The 20,915-nt window shown below is 41.4% G+C and overlaps 1 protein-coding gene across 1 annotated transcript in view; it reads left to right on the top strand.

Moving 5' to 3' along the window:
* Positions 1–20,915, top strand: part of LOC139553173 (sodium- and chloride-dependent GABA transporter 1-like) — a 32,779-nt gene that overhangs the window by 2,679 nt on the left and 9,185 nt on the right. Inside the window, exons 4-11 of the mRNA XM_071365203.1 lie at positions 56–156; positions 549–658; positions 842–974; positions 4,183–4,317; positions 9,400–9,503; positions 10,982–11,106; positions 12,980–13,092; positions 17,579–17,710. Coding sequence (XP_071221304.1) covers positions 56–156; positions 549–658; positions 842–974; positions 4,183–4,317; positions 9,400–9,503; positions 10,982–11,106; positions 12,980–13,092; positions 17,579–17,710 — 953 coding nt within the window. The remainder of the gene's footprint in view (positions 1–55; positions 157–548; positions 659–841; positions 975–4,182; positions 4,318–9,399; positions 9,504–10,981; positions 11,107–12,979; positions 13,093–17,578; positions 17,711–20,915) is intronic.

The raw sequence follows: 20,915 nt of genomic DNA, 5'->3' as shown, positions 1-20,915 counted from the left end.
TATATTAACTGACGGTATATTACATTCCTAATTCTACGCTTCCCTGCTGTTCTAGGTGTTGGCCTGGCCGCTGCAGTGCTTTCTTTCTGGCTAAATATTTATTACATTGTCATCATTTCCTGGGCCATATACTATCTCTGGTCCTCCTTTACTTCTGTGAGTATGATGGATATTACTGCTTTTCTATGAAAAAGTTATAAAGTACCAAAAAAAAAAAACCGAATTAATGTGAGATTATTGCATTTCGTTCACTGGGAGGTTTTAAAAAGGAAAAGCACATTTCCCTGATGAATGTCTTTAAGTAGCATGACTGAGGACTGAAAGAGCAGGGGGCATAGGCCCCCTTTTCGGGTGTTATCCATTTGAATGCTGAAAAGAAAGAAATACTGTTTCTTTTATGTATAGTGAATTCAAAAGATATCGAATTTGGCCATCAGTACCCTTTCAAAAAAAATAATGTGGTGCATGTCGCCTGGGTGAAAAGAGATGGGCAAAATGACAACACGTGAGAGAAAGAAAAAGAAAAAACTCTGTCTTTGTTATTCCAGGAGCTACCATGGCAATCATGTGGAAATTCTTGGAATACAGAGCGTTGTTACACAAACTACAGCATCCCGAACGCTGTCAACCTCACCAGCGCCGTTCAGGAATTCTGGGAGTAAGAACATGTATTTTGTAATATTTATTAAAAGTTTGGTTGGTTTTTTGTCTCTGGTTAGACCAAACCAGTGTAGAAAATAATGAATGGGGTTGATGAAAAAGGATGTATAAACCAATTGTATTGATTGGTCGATTGATTGGTTGGTTGATAGATTGGTTCATTGGTTGATTTGTCCCGTAGACGTAACATGCACCAATTGACGGACGGTCTGGAGAAGCCTGGGGAAATCAGAGCGCCTCTCGCCATCACGTTGGCCATCGCCTGGGTCCTGGTTTATTTCTGCATCTGGAAAGGTGTCGCGTGGACCGGCAAGGTAAGAGGCAACACTGACTCAATTCAGAGAGACGGGGCTAAACCGCACTGAGGAATAGGCAACACTGACTCAATTCAGAGAGACGGGGCTAAACCGCACTGAGGAATAGGCAACACTGACTCAATTCAGAGAGACGGGGCTAAACCGCACTGAGGAATAGGCAACACTGACTCAATTCAGAGAGACGGGGCTAAACCGCACTGAGGAATAGGCAACACTGACTCAATTCAGAGAGAAGGGGCTAAACCGCACTGAGGAATAGGCAACACTGACTCAATTCAGAGAGACGGGGCTAAACCGCACTGAGGAATAGGCAACACTGACTCAATTCAGAGAGACGGGGCTAAACCGCACTGAGGAATAGGCAACACTGACTCAATTCAGAGAGACGGGGCTAAACCGCACTGAGGAATAGGCAACACTGACTCAATTCAGAGAGACGGGGCTAAACCGCACTGAGGAATAGGCAACACTGACTCAATTCAGAGAGACGGGGCTAAACCGCACTGAGGAATAGGCAACACTGACTCAATTCAGAGAGAAGGGGCTAAACCGCACTGAGGAATAGGCAACACTGACTCAATTCAGAGAGACGGGGCTAAACCGCACTGAGGAAGAGGCAACACTGACTCAATTCAGAGAGACGGGGCTAAACCGCACTGAGGAATAGGCAACACTGACTCAATTCAGAGAGACGGGGCTAAACCGCACTGAGGAATAGGCAACACTGACTCAATTCAGAGAGACGGGGCTAAACCGCACTGAGGAATAGGCAACACTGACTCAATTCAGAGAGACGGGGCTAAACCGCACTGAGGAATAGGCAACACTGACTCAATTCAGAGAGACGGGGCTAAACCGCACTGAGGAATAGGCAACACTGACTCAATTCAGAGAGACGGGGCTAAACCGCACTGAGGAATAGGCAACACTGACTCAATTCAGAGAGACGGGGCTAAACCGCACTGAGGAATAGGCAACACTGACTCAATTCAGAGAGAAGGGGCTAAACCGCACTGAGGAATAGGCAACACTGACTCAATTCAGAGAGACGGGGCTAAACCGCACTGAGGAATAGGCAACACTGACTCAATTCAGAGAGACGGGGCTAAACCGCACTGAGGAATAGGCAACACTGACTCAATTCAGAGAGACGGGGCTAAACCGCACTGAGGAATAGGCAACACTGACTCAATTCAGAGAGACGGGGCTAAACCGCACTGAGGAATAGGCAACACTGACTCAATTCAGAGAGAAGGGGCTAAACCGCACTGAGGAATAGGCAACACTGACTCAATTCAGAGAGACGGGGCTAAACCGCACTGAGGAATAGGCAACACTGACTCAATTCAGAGAGACGGGGCTAAACCGCACTGAGGAATAGGCAACACTGACTCAATTCAGAGAGACGGGGCTAAACCGCACTGAGGAATAGGCAACACTGACTCAATTCAGAGAGACGGGGCTAAACCGCACTGAGGAATAGGCAACACTGACTCAATTCAGAGAGACGGGGCTAAACCCCACTGAGGAATAGGCAACACTGACTCAATTCAGAGAGACGGGGCTAAACCGCACTGAGGAATAGGCAACACTGACTCAATTCAGAGAGACGGGGCTAAACCGCACTGAGGAATAGGCAACACTGACTCAATTCAGAGAGACGGGGCTAAACCGCACTGAGGAATAGGCAACACTGACTCAATTCAGAGAGACGGGGCTAAACCGCACTGAGGAAGAGGCAACACTGACTCAATTCAGAGAGACGGGGCTAAACCCCACTGAGGAATATGCAACACTGACTCAATTCAGAGAGACGGGGCTAAACCCCACTGAGGAATAGGCAACACTGACTCAATTCAGAGAGACGGGGCTAAACCCCACTGAGGAATAGGCAACACTGACTCAATTCAGAGAGACGGGGCTAAACCCCACTGAGGAATAGGCAACACTGACTCAATTCAGAGAGAAGGGGCTAAACCGCACTGAGGAATAGGCAACACTGACTCAATTCAGAGAGACGGGGCTAAACCGCACTGAGGAATAGGCAACACTGACTCAATTCAGAGAGACGGGGCTAAACCCCACTGAGGAATATGCAACACTGACTCAATTCAGAGAGACGGGGCTAAACCCCACTGAGGAATAGGCAACACTGACTCAATTCAGAGAGACGGGGCTAAACCCCACTGAGGAATAGGCAACACTGACTCAATTCAGAGAGACGGGGCTAAACCCCACTGAGGAATAGGCAACACTGACTCAATTCAGAGAGAAGGGGCTAAACCGCACTGAGGAATAGGCAACACTGACTCAATTCAGAGAGACGGGGCTAAACCCCACTGAGGAATAGGCAACACTGACTCAATTCAGAGAGACGGGGCTAAACCGCACTGAGGAATAGGCAACACTGACTCAATTCAGAGAGACGGGGCTAAACCGCACTGAGGAATAGGCAACACTGACTCAATTCAGAGAGACGGGGCTAAACCCCACTGAGGAATAGGCAACACTGACTCAATTCAGAGAGAAGGGGCTAAACCGCACTGAGGAATAGGCAACACTGACTCAATTCAGAGAGACGGGGCTAAACCGCACTGAGGAATAGGCAACACTGACTCAATTCAGAGAGACGGGGCTAAACCGCACTGAGGAATAGGCAACACTGACTCAATTCAGAGAGACGGGGCTAAACCGCACTGAGGAATAGGCAACACTGACTCAATTCAGAGAGAAGGGGCTAAACCGCACTGAGGAAGAGGCAACACTGACTCAATTCAGAGAGACGGGGCTAAACCGCACTGAGGAATAGGCAACACTGACTCAATTCAGAGAGACGGGGCTAAACCGCACTGAGGAATAGGCAACACTGACTCAATTCAGAGAGAAGGGGCTAAACCGCACTGAGGAATCTTGACATTGGATTTTGGCAGCCATATTGGATTTTGGCAGCCGTATTGGATTTTGGCAGCCGTATTGGATTTTGGCAGCCGTATTGGATTTTGGGGGGGGGGTCCAGCATGTCCCCTGGCTTATTTGCAAAATTAAGAGACATGGCTTTAGATTCAAAATCGATTTAAGAAACATTTGACAGGAAAAATGGCAGTTAATCCATGCATGGGTCCTAACTATAGTAATGACGTAAGGTGGGTGGCATAGATCCATTGTCTTGTATTTTAACAAGTCTCTCCCTCCCTCCCTGTTTCAGGTGGTGTACTTCTCAGCCACGTACCCCTACTTCATGCTCTTCATCCTCTTCTGCCGTGGCATCACTCTCCCCGGAGCCATCGATGGAATCCTCTTCTATATCACGCCCAACTTTGAAAAGCTCAAGGAATCAGAGGTAGCTAGTCTTTATCAGGGAACAGATACAGAGGTAGCTAGTCTTTATCAGGGAACAGATACAGAGGTAGCTAGTCTTTATCAGTTAGCAGATACAGAGGTAGCTAGCCTTTATCAGGGAACAGATACAGAGGTAGCTAGTCTTTATCAGGGAACAGATACAGAGGTAGCTAGCCTTTATCAGGGAACAGATACAGAGGTAGCTAGTCTTTATCAGGGAACAGATACAGAGGTAGCTAGTCTTTATCAGGGAACAGATACAGAGGTAGCTAGTCTTTATCAGGGAACAGATACAGAGGTAGCTAGTCTTTATCAGGGAACAGATACAGAGGTAGCTAGCCTTTATCAGTGAACAGATACAGAGGTACCTAGTCTTTATCAGTTAGCAGATACAGAGGTAGCTAGCCTTTATCAGTGAACAGATACAGAGGTACCTAGTCTTTATCAGTTAGCAGATACAGAGGTAGCTAGTCTTTATCAGTGAACAGATACAGAGGTAGCTAGCCTTTATCAGGGAACAGATACAGAGGTAGCTAGTCTTTATCAGTTAGCAGATACAGAGGTAGCTAGTCTTTATCAGTTAGCAGATACAGAGGTAGCTAGCCTTTATCAGTGAACAGATACAGAGGTAGCTAGCCTTTATCAGGGAACAGATACAGAGGTAGCTAGTCTTTATCAGGGAACAGATACAGAGGTAGCTAGCCTTTATCAGGGAACAGATACAGAGGTAGCTAGTCTTTATCAGGGAACAGATACAGAGGTAGCTAGCCTTTATCAGTGAACAGATACAGAGGTAGCTAGCCTTTATCAGGGAACAGATACAGAGGTAGCTAGTCTTTATCAGTTAGCAGATACAGAGGTAGCTAGTCTTTATCAGTTAGCAGATACAGAGGTAGCTAGCCTTTATCAGTGAACAGATACAGAGGTAGCTAGCCTTTATCAGGGAACAGATACAGAGGTAGCTAGTCTTTATCAGTGAACAGATACAGAGGTAGCTAGCCTTTATCAGGGAACAGATACAGAGGTAGCTAGTCTTTATCAGGGAACAGATACAGAGGTAGCTAGCCTTTATCAGGGAACAGATACAGAGGTAGCTAGTCTTTATCAGGGAACAGATACAGAGGTAGCTAGTCTTTATCAGGGAACAGATACAGAGGTAGCTAGTCTTTATCAGTTAACAGATACAGAGGTAGCTAGCCTTTATCAGGGAACAGATACAGAGGTAGCTAGTCTTTATCAGTTAACAGATACAGAGGTAGCTAGCCTTTATCAGGGAACAGATACAGAGGTAGCTAGTCTTTATCAGGGAACAGATACAGAGGTAGCTAGTCTTTATCAGTTAATAGATACAGAGGTAGCTAGCCTTTATCAGGGAACAGATACAGAGGTAGCTAGTCTTTATCAGGGACAGATACAGAGGTAGCTAGCCTTTATCAGGGAACAGATACAGAGGTAGCTAGTCTTTATCAGGGAACAGATACAGAGGTAGCTAGTCTTTATCAGTGAACAGATACAGAGGTAGCTAGTCTTTATCAGTGAACAGATACAGAGGTAGCTAGTCTTTATCAGGGAACAGATACAGAGGTAGCTAGCCTTTATCAGGGAACAGATACAGAGGTAGCTAGCCTTTATCAGGGAACAGATACAGAGGTAGCTAGCCTTTATCAGTGAACAGATACAGAGGTAGCTAGCCTTTATCAGGGAACAGATACAGAGGTAGCTAGTCTTTATCAGGGAACAGATACAGAGGTAGCTAGTCTTTATCAGTGAGCAGATACAGAGGTAGCTAGCCTATATCAGGGAACAGATACAGAGGTAGCTATTCTTTATCAGGGAACAGATACAGAGGTAGCTAGCCTTTATCAGAGAACAGATACAGAGGTAGCTAGCCTTTATCAGGGAACAGATACAGAGGTAGCTAGTCTTTATCAGGGAACAGATACAGAGGTAGCTAGTCTTTATCAGGGAACAGATACAGAGGTAGCTAGTCTTTATCAGTTAACAGATACAGAGGTAGCTAGTCTTTATCAGGGAACAGATACAGAGGTAGCTAGCCTTTATCAGTGAACAGATACAGAGGTAGCTAGTCTTTATCAGGGAACAGATACAGAGGTAGCTAGTCTTTATCAGGGAACAGATACAGAGGTAGCTAGTCTTTATCAGGGAACAGATACAGAGGTAGCTAGTCTTTATCAGGGAACAGATACAGAGGTAGCTAGTCTTTATCAGGGAACAGATACAGAGGTAGCTAGCCTTTATCAGGGAACAGATACAGAGGTAGCTAGTCTTTATCAGTTAGCAGATACAGAGGTAGCTAGTCTTTATCAGTTAGCAGATACAGAGGTAGCTAGTCTTTATCAGTTAGCAGATACAGAGGTAGCTAGTCTTTATCAGGGAACAGATACAGAGGTAGCTAGTCTTTATCAGTTAGCAGATACAGAGGTAGCTAGTCTTTATCAGGGAACAGATACAGAGGTAGCTAGTCTTTATCAGGGAACAGATACAGAGGTAGCTAGTCTTTATCAGTTAGCAGATACAGAGGTAGCTAGTCTTTATCAGGGAACAGATACAGAGGTAGCTAGCCTTTATCAGGGAACAGATACAGAGGTAGCTAGCCTTTATCAGGGAACAGATTCAGAGGTAGCTAGTCTTTATCAGGGAACAGATACAGAGGTAGCTAACCTTTATCAGGGAACAGATACAGAGGTAGCTAGTCTTTATCAGTTAGCAGATACAGAGGTAGCTAGTCTTTATCAGGGAACAGATACAGAGGTAGCTAGTCTTTATCAGGGAACAGATACAGAGGTAGCTAGTCTTTATCAGGGAACAGATACAGAGGTAGCTAGCCTTTATCAGGGAACAGATACAGAGGTAGCTAGCCTTTATCAGGGAACAGATACAGAGGTAGCTAGTCTTTATCAGGGAACAGATACAGAGGTAGCTAGTCTTTATCAGTGAACAGATACAGAGGTAGCTAGTCTTTATCAGTTAGCAGATACAGAGGTAGCTAGCCTTTATCAGGGAACATATACAGAGGTAGCTAGCCTTTATCAGGGAACAGATACAGAGGTAGCTAGTCTTCATCAGGGAACAGATACAGAGGTAGCTAGTCTTCATCAGGGAACAGATACAGAGGTAGCTAGTCTTTATCAGGGAACAGATACAGAGGTAGCTAGTCTTTATCAGTTAACAGATACAGAGGTAGCTAGCCTTTATCAGGGAACAGATACAGAGGTAGCTAGCCTTTATCAGGGAACAGATACAGAGGTAGCTAGTCTTTATCAGGGAACAGATACAGAGGTAGCTAGTCTTTATCAGGGAACAGATACAGAGGTAGCTAGTCTTTATCAGGGAACAGATACTGAGGTAGCTAGCCTTTATCAGGGAACAGATACAGAGGTAGCTAGCCTTTATCAGGGAACAGATACAGAGGTAGCTAGTCTTTATCAGTTAACAGATACAGAGGTAGCTAGTCTTTATCAGGGAACAGATACAGAGGTAGCTAGCCTTTATCAGTGAACAGATACAGAGGTAGCTAGTCTTTATCAGGGAACAGATACAGAGGTAGCTAGTCTTTATCAGGGAACAGATACAGAGGTAGCTAGTCTTTATCAGGGAACAGATACAGAGGTAGCTAGTCTTTATCAGGGAACAGATACAGAGGTAGCTAGTCTTTATCAGGGAACAGATACAGAGGTAGCTAGCCTTTATCAGTGAACAGATACAGAGGTAGCTAGTCTTTATCAGTTAGCAGATACAGAGGTAGCTAGTCTTTATCAGTTAGCAGATACAGAGGTAGCTAGTCTTTATCAGTTAGCAGATACAGAGGTAGCTAGTCTTTATCAGGGAACAGATACAGAGGTAGCTAGTCTTTATCAGTTAGCAGATACAGAGGTAGCTAGTCTTTATCAGGGAACAGATACAGAGGTAGCTAGTCTTTATCAGGGAACAGATACAGAGGTAGCTAGTCTTTATCAGTTAGCAGATACAGAGGTAGCTAGTCTTTATCAGGGATCAGATACAGAGGTAGCTAGCCTTTATCAGGGAACAGATACAGAGGTAGCTAGCCTTTATCAGGGAACAGATTCAGAGGTAGCTAGTCTTTATCAGGGAACAGATACAGAGGTAGCTAGCCTTTATCAGGGAACAGATACAGAGGTAGCTAGTCTTTATCAGTTAGCAGATACAGAGGTAGCTAGTCTTTATCAGGGAACAGATACAGAGGTAGCTAGTCTTTATCAGGGAACAGATTCAGAGGTAGCTAGTCTTTATCAGGGAACAGATACAGAGGTAGCTAGCCTTTATCAGGGAACAGATACAGAGGTAGCTAGTCTTTATCAGGGAACAGATACAGAGGTAGCTAGTCTTTATCAGGGAACAGATACAGAGGTAGCTAGTCTTTATCAGTTAGCAGATACAGAGGTAGCTAGCCTTTATCAGGGAACAGATACAGAGGTAGCTAGTCTTTATCAGGGAACAGATACAGAGGTAGCTAGCCTTTATCAGGGAACAGATACAGAGGTAGCTAGTCTTTATCAGGGAACAGATACAGAGGTAGCTAGTCTTTATCAGGGAACAGATACAGAGGTAGCTAGTCTTTATCAGGGAACAGATACAGAGGTAGCTAGCCTTTATCAGGGAACAGATACAGAGGTAGCTAGTCTTTATCAGGGAACAGATACAGAGGTAGCTAGTCTTTATCAGGGAACAGATACAGAGGTAGCTAGTCTTTATCAGGGAGCAGATACAGAGGTAGCTAGTCTTTATCAGTTAGCAGATACAGAGGTAGCTAGTCTTTATCAGGGAACAGATACAGAGGTAGCTAGCCTTTATCAGTGAACAGATACAGAGGGAGAATGGATGCTGATTGCTGTATGTGATGCTGTGAGTACCAGTGTGTTTTGACTTGCAGTGTGGTTTGAATATCAGTGTGTTTTGAATTGCAGTGTGTTTTGACTTGCAGTTTGTTTTGACTTGCAGTGTGTTTTGAATATCAGTGTGTTTTGAATTGCAGTGTGTTTTGACTTGCAGTGTGTTTTGACTTGCAGTGTGTTCTGACTCTCTGTCTCTCTGTTCTCGTCAGGTGTGGCTGGATGCTGCCACTCAGATCTTCTTCTCCTATGGGCTGGGGCTGGGATCACTGATTGCTCTGGGAAGCTACAACCCATTCAATAATAATGTTTACAGGTAGGTTACAATCTACGACACCGTTCAATAATCATGTTTACAGGTAGGTTACAATCTACGACACCGTTCAATAATCATGTTTACAGGTAGGTTACAATCTACGACACCGTTCAATAATCATGTTTACAGGTAGGTTACAATCTACGACACCGTTCAATAATCATGTTTACAGGTAGGTTACAATCTACGACACCGTTCAATACTCATGTTTACAGGTAGGTTACAATCTACGACACCGTTCAATAATCATGTTTACAGGTAGGTTACAATCTACGACACCGTTCAATAATCATGTTTACAGGTAGGTTACAATCTACGACACCGTTCAATACTCATGTTTACAGGTAGGTTACAATCTACGACACCGTTCAATACTCATGTTTACAGGTAGGTTACAATCTACAACACCGTTCAATAATAATGTTTACAGGTAGGTTACAATCTACGACACCGTTCAATAATCATGTTTACAGGTAGGTTACAATCTACGACGCCGTTCAATACTCATGTTTACAGGTAGGTTACAATCTACGACACCGTTCAATAATAATGTTTACAGGTAGGTTACAATCTACGACACCGTTCAATAATCATGTTTACAGGTAGGTTACAATCTACGACACCGTTCAATAATCATGTTTACAGGTAGGTTACAATCTACGACACCGTTCAATAATAATGTTTACAGGTAGGTTACAATCTACGACACCGTTCAATAATCATGTTTACAGGTAGGTTACAATCTACGACACCGTTCCATCCAGCTCTCTGCTATCAGTTTATATTCTGCCTCTGCCAATGAGAGAGCAAGTGAGACAGAGAGAGAGAGAGAGACAGAGAGTGCGAGACTTTTGAGAGTGTAGTGTTTACTAATGTTTTTCCTGTTTATTTCCCTTTTTTTTATTGTCTATTCCATTTGCTTTGGCAATGTAAACATATGTTTCCCATGCCAATGAAGCCCTTTTGAATTTAATTGAATTGAGAGGGTGGGAGAGAGAGAGAGAGAGAGAGAAAGAGAGAGAGAGAGATAGAGAGAGAGAGAGAGAGAGAGAGAGAGAGAGAGAAAGAGAGAGGGGGTTTGAGAGAGAGGGGGGGTTGTAGAGAGAGAAAGAGATAGAAAGGGGGTGGGAGAGAGAGAGAGAGACAAAGAGAAAACACATCTCTCAGCTGTCACATCATCTCTGTCTCTCTCCTATGTTCAACCCTGGCACCGAATGAACAAACACCCCATCTCTGAAATGAATAGGTCAGTCCATTGACATTGCAGTAACACTCGGCTATAGAACGCAAAACACTGCCTTCCTTCCTTCCTTCCTTCCTTCCTTCCTTCCTTCCTTCCTTCCTTCCTCCCTCCCTCCCTCCCTCCCTCCCTCCCTATTTTAAATGTGCTGTGGTTTGATAAGGCCTTCCATATCAGTGTGACAACAGACGTTCCAAAACCCCATGCCTTTTTTGTCTTTCTCTCCATCTCCCTGCAGAGATTCTATCATTGTGTGCTGCATCAACTCGTTCACCAGCATGTTCGCTGGCTTAGTCATCTTCTCCATTGTGGGCTTCATGGCCAACGTGACTAAGAGACCTATAATAGAAGTAGCAGCCTCAGGTAATTACCGTTCACTATTGATATGGATCTTAATGAAACAATACAGGACTTAGCGTATTAATCAAATGGCCACCCGGACTATTTACATTGACCCCCCCCCCCCCCCGCCCCCTTTTGTTTTCACACTGCTGCTGCTCACTGTTTATCATCTATTCATTGTCACTTTACCCCTACCTACATGTACAAAATAACTCGACTAACCTGTACCCTCCCACATTAAAACCCTCTGCATATATCCTCGTTATTGTTATTTTTTACTTTTAATTTTTTTATTTGACTATTTCTTACTTTTAGTTTATTTAGTAAATATTTTCTTAACTCTATTTCTTGAACTGCGTTGTTGGGTAAGTATGCATTTCATGGGTAAGGTCTACACTTGTATTCAGGAGCACGTGACAAATGACATTTTGATTTGAGCAAAGAAATAAGAGCAAGTCTTGGAAGAACAGTAGGACTCACTGTGAAACCATGGACATTGAAACACTTCTCTTTATGGGTATTTGAACAGGAATGGGATGTGTTATGTTGTCAGATCCCGTCTCTAACTGTCTGTGTTATGTTATCAGATCCGGTCTCTAACTGTCTGTGTTGTGTTGTCAGATCCCGTCTCTAACTGTCTGTGTTGTCTTGTCAGATCCCGTCTCTAACTGTCTGTGTTGTGTTGTCAGATCCCGTCTCTAACTGTCTGTGTTGTCTTGTCAGATCCTGTCTCTAACTGTCTGTCTGTGTTGTCTTGTCAGATCCCGTCTCTAACTGTCTGTGTTGTGTTGTCAGATCCCGTCTCTAACTGTCTGTCTGTGTTGTCTTGTCAGATCCCGTCTCTAACTGTCTGTGTTGTGTTGTCAGATCCCGTCTCTAACTGTCTGTCTGTGTTGTGTTGTCAGATCCCGTCTCTAACTGTCTGTGTTATGTTGTCAGATCCCGTCTCTAACTGTCTGTGTTGTGTTGTCAGATCCCGTCTCTAACTGTCTGTGTTGTGTTGTCAGATCCTGTCTCTAACTGTCTGTCTGTGTTGTCTTGTCAGATCCCATCTCTAACTGTCTGTGTTGTGTTGTCAGATCCCGTCTCTAACTGTCTGTGTTGTGTTGTCAGATCCCGTCTCTAACTGTCTGTGTTGTCTTGTCAGATCCCGTCTCTATCTGTCTGTCTGTGTTGTCTTGTCAGATCTCGTCTCTAACTGTCTGTGTTGTGTTGTCAGATCCTGTCTCTAACTGTCTGTCTGTGTTGTCTTGTCAGATCCCGTCTCTAACTGTCTGTGTTGTGTTGTCAGATCCCGTCTCTAACTGTCTGTCTGTGTTGTGTTATCAGATCCCGTCTCTAACTGTCTGTGTTGTGTTGTCAGATCCCGTCTCTAACTGTCTGTGTTGTGTTATCAGATCCCGTCTCTAACTGTCTGTTGTCTTGTCAGATCCCGTCTTTAACTGTCTGTGTTGTGTTATCAGATCCGGTCTCTAACTGTCTGTGTTGTGTTGTCAGATCCTGTCTCTAACTGTCTGTCTGTGTTGTGTTGTCAGATCCCGTCTCTAACTGTCTGTCTGTGTTGTGTTGTCAGATCCCGTCTCTAACTGTCTGTCTGTGTTGTGTTGTCAGATCCCGTCTCTAACTGTCTGTCTGTGTTGTGTTTTCAGATCCCGTCTCTAACTGTCTGTGGTATGTTGTCAGATCCCGTCTCTAACTGTCTGTCTGTGTTATGTTGTCAGATCCGGTCTCTAACTGTCTGTCTGCGTTGTGTTGTCAGATGCCGTTTCTGTCTGTGTTGTGTTGTCAGATCCTGTTTCTGTCTGTGTTGTGTTGTCAGATCCCGTCTCTAACTGTCTGTCTGTGTTGTGTTGTCAGATCCCGTCTCTAACTGCCTGTCTGTGTTGTGTTGCAGGTCCTGGCTTGGCGTTCTTGGCCTACCCCGAGGCAGTAACCCAGCTGCCTATCTCTCCTCTCTGGGCGATCCTCTTCTTCTCCATGCTGCTCATGCTGGGAATCGACAGTCAGGTGAGGAAACAACAGCTATTTGTTTTTCTTGTTTCTGTTGTTGTTTTGTGTTGTTGTGTTGTTGTGTAATGCGGTGTTGTTGTTTTGTTGTGATGTTGTGTTGTTGTTTTGTTGTTATTTTGTGTTGTTGGGTGTTGTTGTATGTGTGTTATGTGTTGTTATTTTGTATTGTTGTTGTTGTGTTGTTGTTTTGTGTTATTGTTTTGTGTTATATTGTGTTGTTGTGATATTGTGTTGTTGTTTTGTTGTTATTTTGTGTTGTTGTTGTGTTGTTGTGTTGTGTTTGTGTGGTGTTTTGTGTATGTTGTTGTGTTTGTGTTGTGTTTTGTGTATGTTGTTGTGTTGTGTTTGTGTTGTGTTGTGTTGTGTTTGTGTTGTGTTGTGGTGTTGTTGTGTTGTGTTTTGTGTATGTTGTTGTGTTGTGTTGTGTTGTGGTGTTGTTGTGTTGTGTTCGTGTTGTGTTTTGTGTATGTTGTCTAGTTGTTGTTTTGTTGAGTTGTTGTTGTTGTGTTGTGATGTTGTTTTTTTGTGTTATTGCATTGTTGTGTTGTGTTTTGTTGTGTTGGACAATGAATGTAGTATTATCCATCTAATGCAGTGCTTGACTTGGATGAGTTGCGTGATTGAAATAATAATAATAATAATAATAATATTCAAGAAGCGGTGCAGGAAGTCAGTTTCATCCAACACTGATCTACTCTATCGAACCTAGTAGTGTTATTGTGTTAATGTGTTGTATAGTATTATATACTGTGTTGTATAGTATTATATAATGTGTTGTATAGTATTATATAATGTGTTGTATAGTATTATATCATGTGTTGTATAGTATTATATAATGTGTTGTATAGTATTAAATAATGTGTTGTATAGTATTATATAATGTGTTGTATAGTATTATATAATGTGTTGTATAGTATTATATACTGTGTTGTATAGTATTATATAATGTGTTGTATAGTATTAAATAATGTGTTGTATAGTATTATATAATGTGTTGTATAGTATTATATAATGTGTTGTATAGTATTATATCATGTGTTGTATAGTATTATATAATGTGTTGTATAGTATTATATCATGTGTTGTATAGTATTATGTAATGTGTTGTATAGTATTATATCATGTGTTGTATAGTATTATATAATGTGTTGTATAGTATTATATCATGTGTTGTATAGTATTATATAATGTGTTGTATAGTATTATATCATGTGTTGTATAGTATTATATAATGTGTTGTATAGTATTATATCATGTGTTGTATAGTATTATATAATGTGTTGTATAGTATTATATCATGTGTTGTATAGTATTATATAATGTGTTGTATAGTATTATATCATGTGTTGTATAGTATTATATAATGTGTTGTATAGTATTATATAATGTGTTGTATAGTATTATATACTGTGTTGTATAGTATTATATAATGTGTTGTATAGTATTAAATAATGTGTTGTATAGTATTATATAATGTGTTGTATAGTATTATATAATGTGTTGAATAGTATTAAATAATGTGTTGTATAGTATTATATAATGTGTTGTATAGTATTATATAATGTGTTGTATAGTATTATATAATGTGTTGTATAGTATTATATCATGTGTTGTATAGTATTATATAATGTGTTGTATAGTATTATATAATGTGTTGTATAGTATTATATACTGTGTTGTATAGTATTATATAATGTGTTGTATAGTATTAAATAATATGTTGTATAGTATTATATAATGTGTTGTATAGTATTATATAATGTGTTGTATAGTATTTTATAATGTGTTGTATAGTATTATATAATGTGTTGTATAGTATTATATAATGTGTTGTATAGTATTATATAATGTGTTGTATAGTATTATATAATGTATTGTATAGTATTATATAATGTATTGTATAGTATTATATAATGTATTGTATAGTATTATATAATGTGTTGTATAGTATTATATCATGTGTTGTATAGTATTATATACTGTGTTGTATAGTATTATATAATGTGTTGTATAGTATCATATACTGTGTTGTATAGTATTATATAATGTGTTGTATAGTATTATATAATGTATAGTATTATATAATGTAATGTATAGTATTATATCATGTGTTGTATAGTATTATATACTGTGTTGTATAGTATTATATACTGTGTTGTATAGTATTATATAATGTGTTGTATAGTATTATATAATGTGTTGTATAGTATTATATAATGTGTTGTATAGTATTATATAATGTGTTGTATAGTATTATATAATGTGGTGTATAGTATTATATAATGTATTGTATAGTATTATATAATGTGTTGTATAGTATTATATCATGTGTTGTATAGTATTATATACTGTGTTGTATAGTATTATATAATGTGTTGTATAGTATCATATACTGTGTTGTATAGTATTATATAATGTGTTGTATAGTATTATATAATGTATAGTATTATATAATGTAATGTATAGTATTATATCATGTGTTGTATAGTATTATATACTGTGTTGTATAGTATTATATACTGTGTTGTATAGTATTATATAATGTATTGTATAGTATTATATATAGTGTTGTATAGTATTATATCATGTGTTGTATAGTATTATATCATGTGTTGTATAGTATTATATAATGTATTGTATAGTATTATATAATGTGTTGTATAGTATCATATACTGTGTTGTATAGTATTATATGTTGTATAGTATTATATAATGTGTTGTATAGTATTATATAATGTGTTGTATAGTATTATATAATGTGTTGTATAGTATTATATCATGTGTTGTATAGTATTATATAATGTGTTGTATAGTATTATATCGTGTGTTGTATAGTATTATATAATGTGTTGTATAGTATTATATCATGTGTTGTGTAGTATTATATCATGTGTTGTATAGTATTATATAATGTGTTGTATAGTATCATATACTGTGTTGTATAGTATTATATGTTGTATAGTATTATATAATGTGTTGTATAGTATTATATAATGTGTTGTATAGTATTATATAATGTGTTGTATAGTATTATATCATGTGTTGTATAGTATTATATAATATGTTGTATAGTATTATATCATGTGTTGTATAGTATTATATAATGTGTTGTATAGTATTATATCATGTGTTGTATAGTATTATATCATGTGTTGTATAGTATTATATCATATGTTGTATAGTATTATATAATGTGTTGTATAGTATTATATAATGTGGTGTATAGTATTATATAATGTGGTGTATAGTATTATATAATGTGGTGTATAGTATTATATAATGTGGTGTATAGTATTATATCATGTGTTGTATAGTATTATATCATGTGTTGTATAGTATTATATCATGTGTTGTATAGTATTATATAATGTGTTGTATAGTATTATATCATGTGATGTATAGTATTATATAATGTATAGTGTTATATCATGTGTTGTATAGTAGTATATCATGTGTTGTATAGTATTATATCATGTGTTGTATAGTATTATATCATGTGTTGTATAGTATTATATAATGTGTTGTATAGTATTATATAATGTGTTGTATAGTATTATATAATGTGTTGTATAGTATTAGATAATGTGTTGTATAGTATTAAATCATGTGTTGTATAGTATTATATCATGTGGTGTATAGTAGTGTACTGTGGAGGTATAGTATTATATAATGTATTGTATAGTATTATATAATGTATTGTATAGTATTATATAATGTGTTGTATAGTATTATATCATGTGTTGTATAGTATTATATCATGTGTTGTATAGTATTATATAATGTATTGTATAGTATTATATAATGTGTTGTATAGTATTATATCATGTGTTGTATAGTATTATATCATGTGTTGTATAGTATTATATAATGTGATGTATAGTATTATATAATGTATTGTATAGTATTATATAATGTATTGTATAGTATTATATAATGTATTGTATAGTATGATATCATGTGTTGTATAGTATTATATAATGTGGTGTATAGTAGTGTACTGTGGAGGTATAGTATTATATAATGTATTGTATAGTATTATATAATGTATTGTATAGTATTATATCATGTGTTGTATAGTATTATATCATGTGTTGTATAGTATTATATACTGTGTTGTATAGTAGTGTACTGTGGAGGTATAGTATTATATAATGCAATTCTACTCATTTTAGTTTGGGGCGGAGAGGAATATGAGTTTTCAATACCCGGGAGGTAATTCCACCATGACTACTAAGTTCAGATAGCTGGCCGCTAGACTATTTTACCAATCCTAAAGAATGTGGCTGACGTGGGTTAATTGAGGGACTGTCCGTGACTGACATAACATGAGAAACACCTACTGAAGCACAACCAGGTTGATTCTACTATTCTACCTAGCAACAGTAAATTGAGACCCCAACTGAGTTCCTGCGGGAAATTGATCCGAGAGCCTTTGAAACGGGAGGGGGCGGGCCTGATCTAATATGTTGTACGTTCTGTGTAGTTCTGCACGGTGGAGGGCTTCATCACTGCGTTGGTGGATGAGTTCCCCAGGGCTCTGAGAGGAAGAAGAGAACTCTTCATCGCTGCTGTCTGCCTGGTCTCTTATATCATCGGCCTGTCCAACATCACACAGGTACAGTACACACACACACACACACACACACACACACACACACACACACACACACACACACACACACACACACACACACACACACACACACACACACACACACACACACACACACACACACACAAACACACAGTCCAGTCCAGTTCAGTCACATCTAGTCCAGTCCAGTCACTTCCAGTCCAGTTCAGTCACATCTAGTCCAGTCACGTCACCTCCAGTCCAGTCCGGTCCAGTTACGTCACATCTAGTCCAGTCCAGTCCGCTCACATCTAGTCCAGTCCAGTCCGGTCACATCTAGTCCAGTCCAGTCCGGTCACATCTAGTCCAGTCCGGTCACCTCCAGTCACGTCCAGTCCAGTCCGGTCACATCTAGTCCAGTCCAGTCCGGTCACATCTAGTCCAGTCCAGTCCGGTCACATCTAGTCCAGTCCAGTCCGGTCACATCTAGTCCAGTCCAGTCCGGTCACATCTAGTCCAGTCCGGTCATGTCTAATCCAGTCCAGTCCGGTCACATCTAATCCAGTCCAGTCCGGTCACATCCAGTCCAGTCAGTTCACATCTAGTCCAGTCCAGTCCGGTCACATCTAATCCAGTCCAGTCCGGTCACATCCAGTCCAGTCAGTTCACATCTAGTCCAGTCAGTTCACATCTAGTCCAGTCCGGTCACATCTAATCCAGTCCAGTCCGGTCACATCTAGTCCAGTCCGGTCACATCTAGTCCAGTCCAGTCACATCTAGTCCAGTCCGGTCACATCTAGTCCAGTCCAGTCCGATGACATCTAGTCCAGTCCAGTCCGGTCACATCTAGTCCAGTCCAGTCCGGTCACATCTAGTCCAGTCCGGTCACATCTAGTCCAGTCCAGTCACATCTAGTCCAGTCCAGTCCGGTCACATCTAGTCCAGTCCAGTCCGGTCACATCTAGTCCAGTCCGGTCACATCTAGTCCAGTCCAGTCCGGTCACATCTAGTCCAGTCTGGTCACATCTAGTCCAGTCCAGTCCGGTCACATCTAGTCCAGTCCAGTCCGGTCACATCTAGTCCAGTCCAGTCCGGTCACATCCAGTCCAGTCCGGTCACATCTAGTCCAGTCCAGTCCGGTCACATCTAGTCCAGTCCGGTCACATCTAGTCCAGTCCAGTCATGTGTAGTCCAGTCCAGTCCGGTCACATCTAGTCCAGTCCAGTCCGGTCACATCTAGTCCAGTCCGGTCACATCTAGTCCAGTCCGGTCACATCTAGTCCAGTCCAGTCCGGTCACATCTAATCCAGTCCAGTCCGGTCACATCTAGTCCAGTCCAGTCCGGTCACATCTAGTCCAGTCCAGTCCGGTCACATCTAGTCCAGTCCAGTCCGGTCACATCTAGTCCAGTCCAGTCCGGTCACATCTAGTCCAGTCCGGTCATGTCTAGTCCAGTCCAGTCCGGTCACATCTAGTCCAGTCCAGTCCGGTCACATCTAATCCAGTCCAGTCCGGTCACATCTAGTCCAGTCCGGTCACATCTAGTCCAGTCCAGTCACATCTAGTCCAGTCCGGTCACATCTAGTCCAGTCCAGTCCGGTCACATCTAGTCCAGTCCAGTCCGGTCACATCTAGTCCAGTCCGGTCACATCTAGTCCAGTCCAGTCCGGTCACATCTAGTCCAGTCTGGTCACATCTAGTCCAGTCCAGTCCGGTCACATCTAGTCCAGTCCAGTCCGGTCACATCTAGTCCAGTCCAGTCCGGTCACATCCAGTCCAGTCCGGTCACATCTAGTCCAGTCCAGTCCGGTCACATCTAGTCCAGTCCGGTCACATCTAGTCCAGTCCAGTCATGTGTAGTCCAGTCCAGTCCGGTCACATCTAGTCCAGTCCAGTCCGGTCACATCTAGTCCAGTCCGGTCACATCTAGTCCAGTCCGGTCACATCTAGTCCAGTCCAGTCCGGTCACATCTAATCCAGTCCAGTCCGGTCACATCTAGTCCAGTCCAGTCCGGTCACATCTAGTCCAGTCCAGTCCGGTCACATCTAGTCCAGTCCAGTCCGGTCACATCTAGTCCAGTCCAGTCCGGTCACATCTAGTCCAGTCCAGTCCGGTCACATCTAGTCCAGTCCGGTCATGTCTAGTCCAGTCCAGTCCGGTCACATCTAGTCCAGTCCAGTCCGGTCACATCTAATCCAGTCCAGTCCGGTCACATCTAGTCCAGTCCGGTCACATCTAGTCCAGTCCAGTCACATCTAGTCCAGTCCGGTCACATCTAGTCCAGTCCAGTCCGGTCACATCTAGTCCAGTCCAGTCCGGTCACATCTAGTCCAGTCCTGTCACATCTAGTCCAGTCCAGTCCGATGACATCTAGTCCAGTCCAGTCCGGTCACATCTAGTCCAGTCCAGTCCGGTCACATCTTGTCCAGTCCAGTATTTTCAACGACCAGTTGGCATTTCATTTCATAATTCAAAAAGCCTAATTACACCAGAATAAAATGTGTAAGAAGTGAAATAATAAAAGAATGTGGAATAACAGTAGTGTTCTTGCTGAGATAAACACATTAATTAGTCTCTATTTTAGCCCACTGTAGGGGATGGGAATTGTTCTAATGCCTATCAGCTATTGTGTAAGACCAAATAAATTAAACAGATAAAATCTCCTGAAGACGAGATGACATAGCGTAAATCTGCTCCGCCTTACATCCAACCCAAATTATATTTCAATGTGTTGTCCACCCCCCCTCCACCTGAATCAGTTACACATTTGGGTTCACAATCTGTTTGGGCAAAATAATGTTCATTATTGCAGTGAGAGAATCAGGTCACCAGAATCCCTGCTGAGCTAGTGACCAAAGGAGGTGAAGAATGTCCTGTGGATCTGGGTTAATGCTACAGGGTTAATGCTACTGGTTAAATCAATAGTATAGCCTATTATCATATGCTGCCATAAGGAAGCATTCAGCGACAGTGCGGTGGCAGAAAGGTGGCAGTCCGGAGGCAGAAAGGTGGCAGAAAGGTGGCAGAAAGGTGGCAGTCCGGAGGCAGAAAGGTGGCAGTCCGGAGGCAGAAAGGTGGCAGTCCGGAGGCAGAAAGGTGGCAGTCCGGTGGCAGAAAGGTGGCAGTCCGGAGGCAGAAAGGTGGCAGTCCGGAGGCAGAAAGGTGGCAGTCCGGTGGCAGAAAGGTGGCAGTCCGGAGGTAGAAAGGTGGCAGTCCGGAGGCAGAAAGATGGCAGAAAGGTGGCAG

The sequence above is a fragment of the Salvelinus alpinus genome, chromosome 2 (assembly GCF_045679555.1).
Source record: "Salvelinus alpinus chromosome 2, SLU_Salpinus.1, whole genome shotgun sequence".
Lineage (NCBI taxonomy): Eukaryota > Metazoa > Chordata > Actinopteri > Salmoniformes > Salmonidae > Salvelinus > Salvelinus alpinus.
This window is presented reverse-complemented; position numbering and strand designations above follow the sequence as displayed.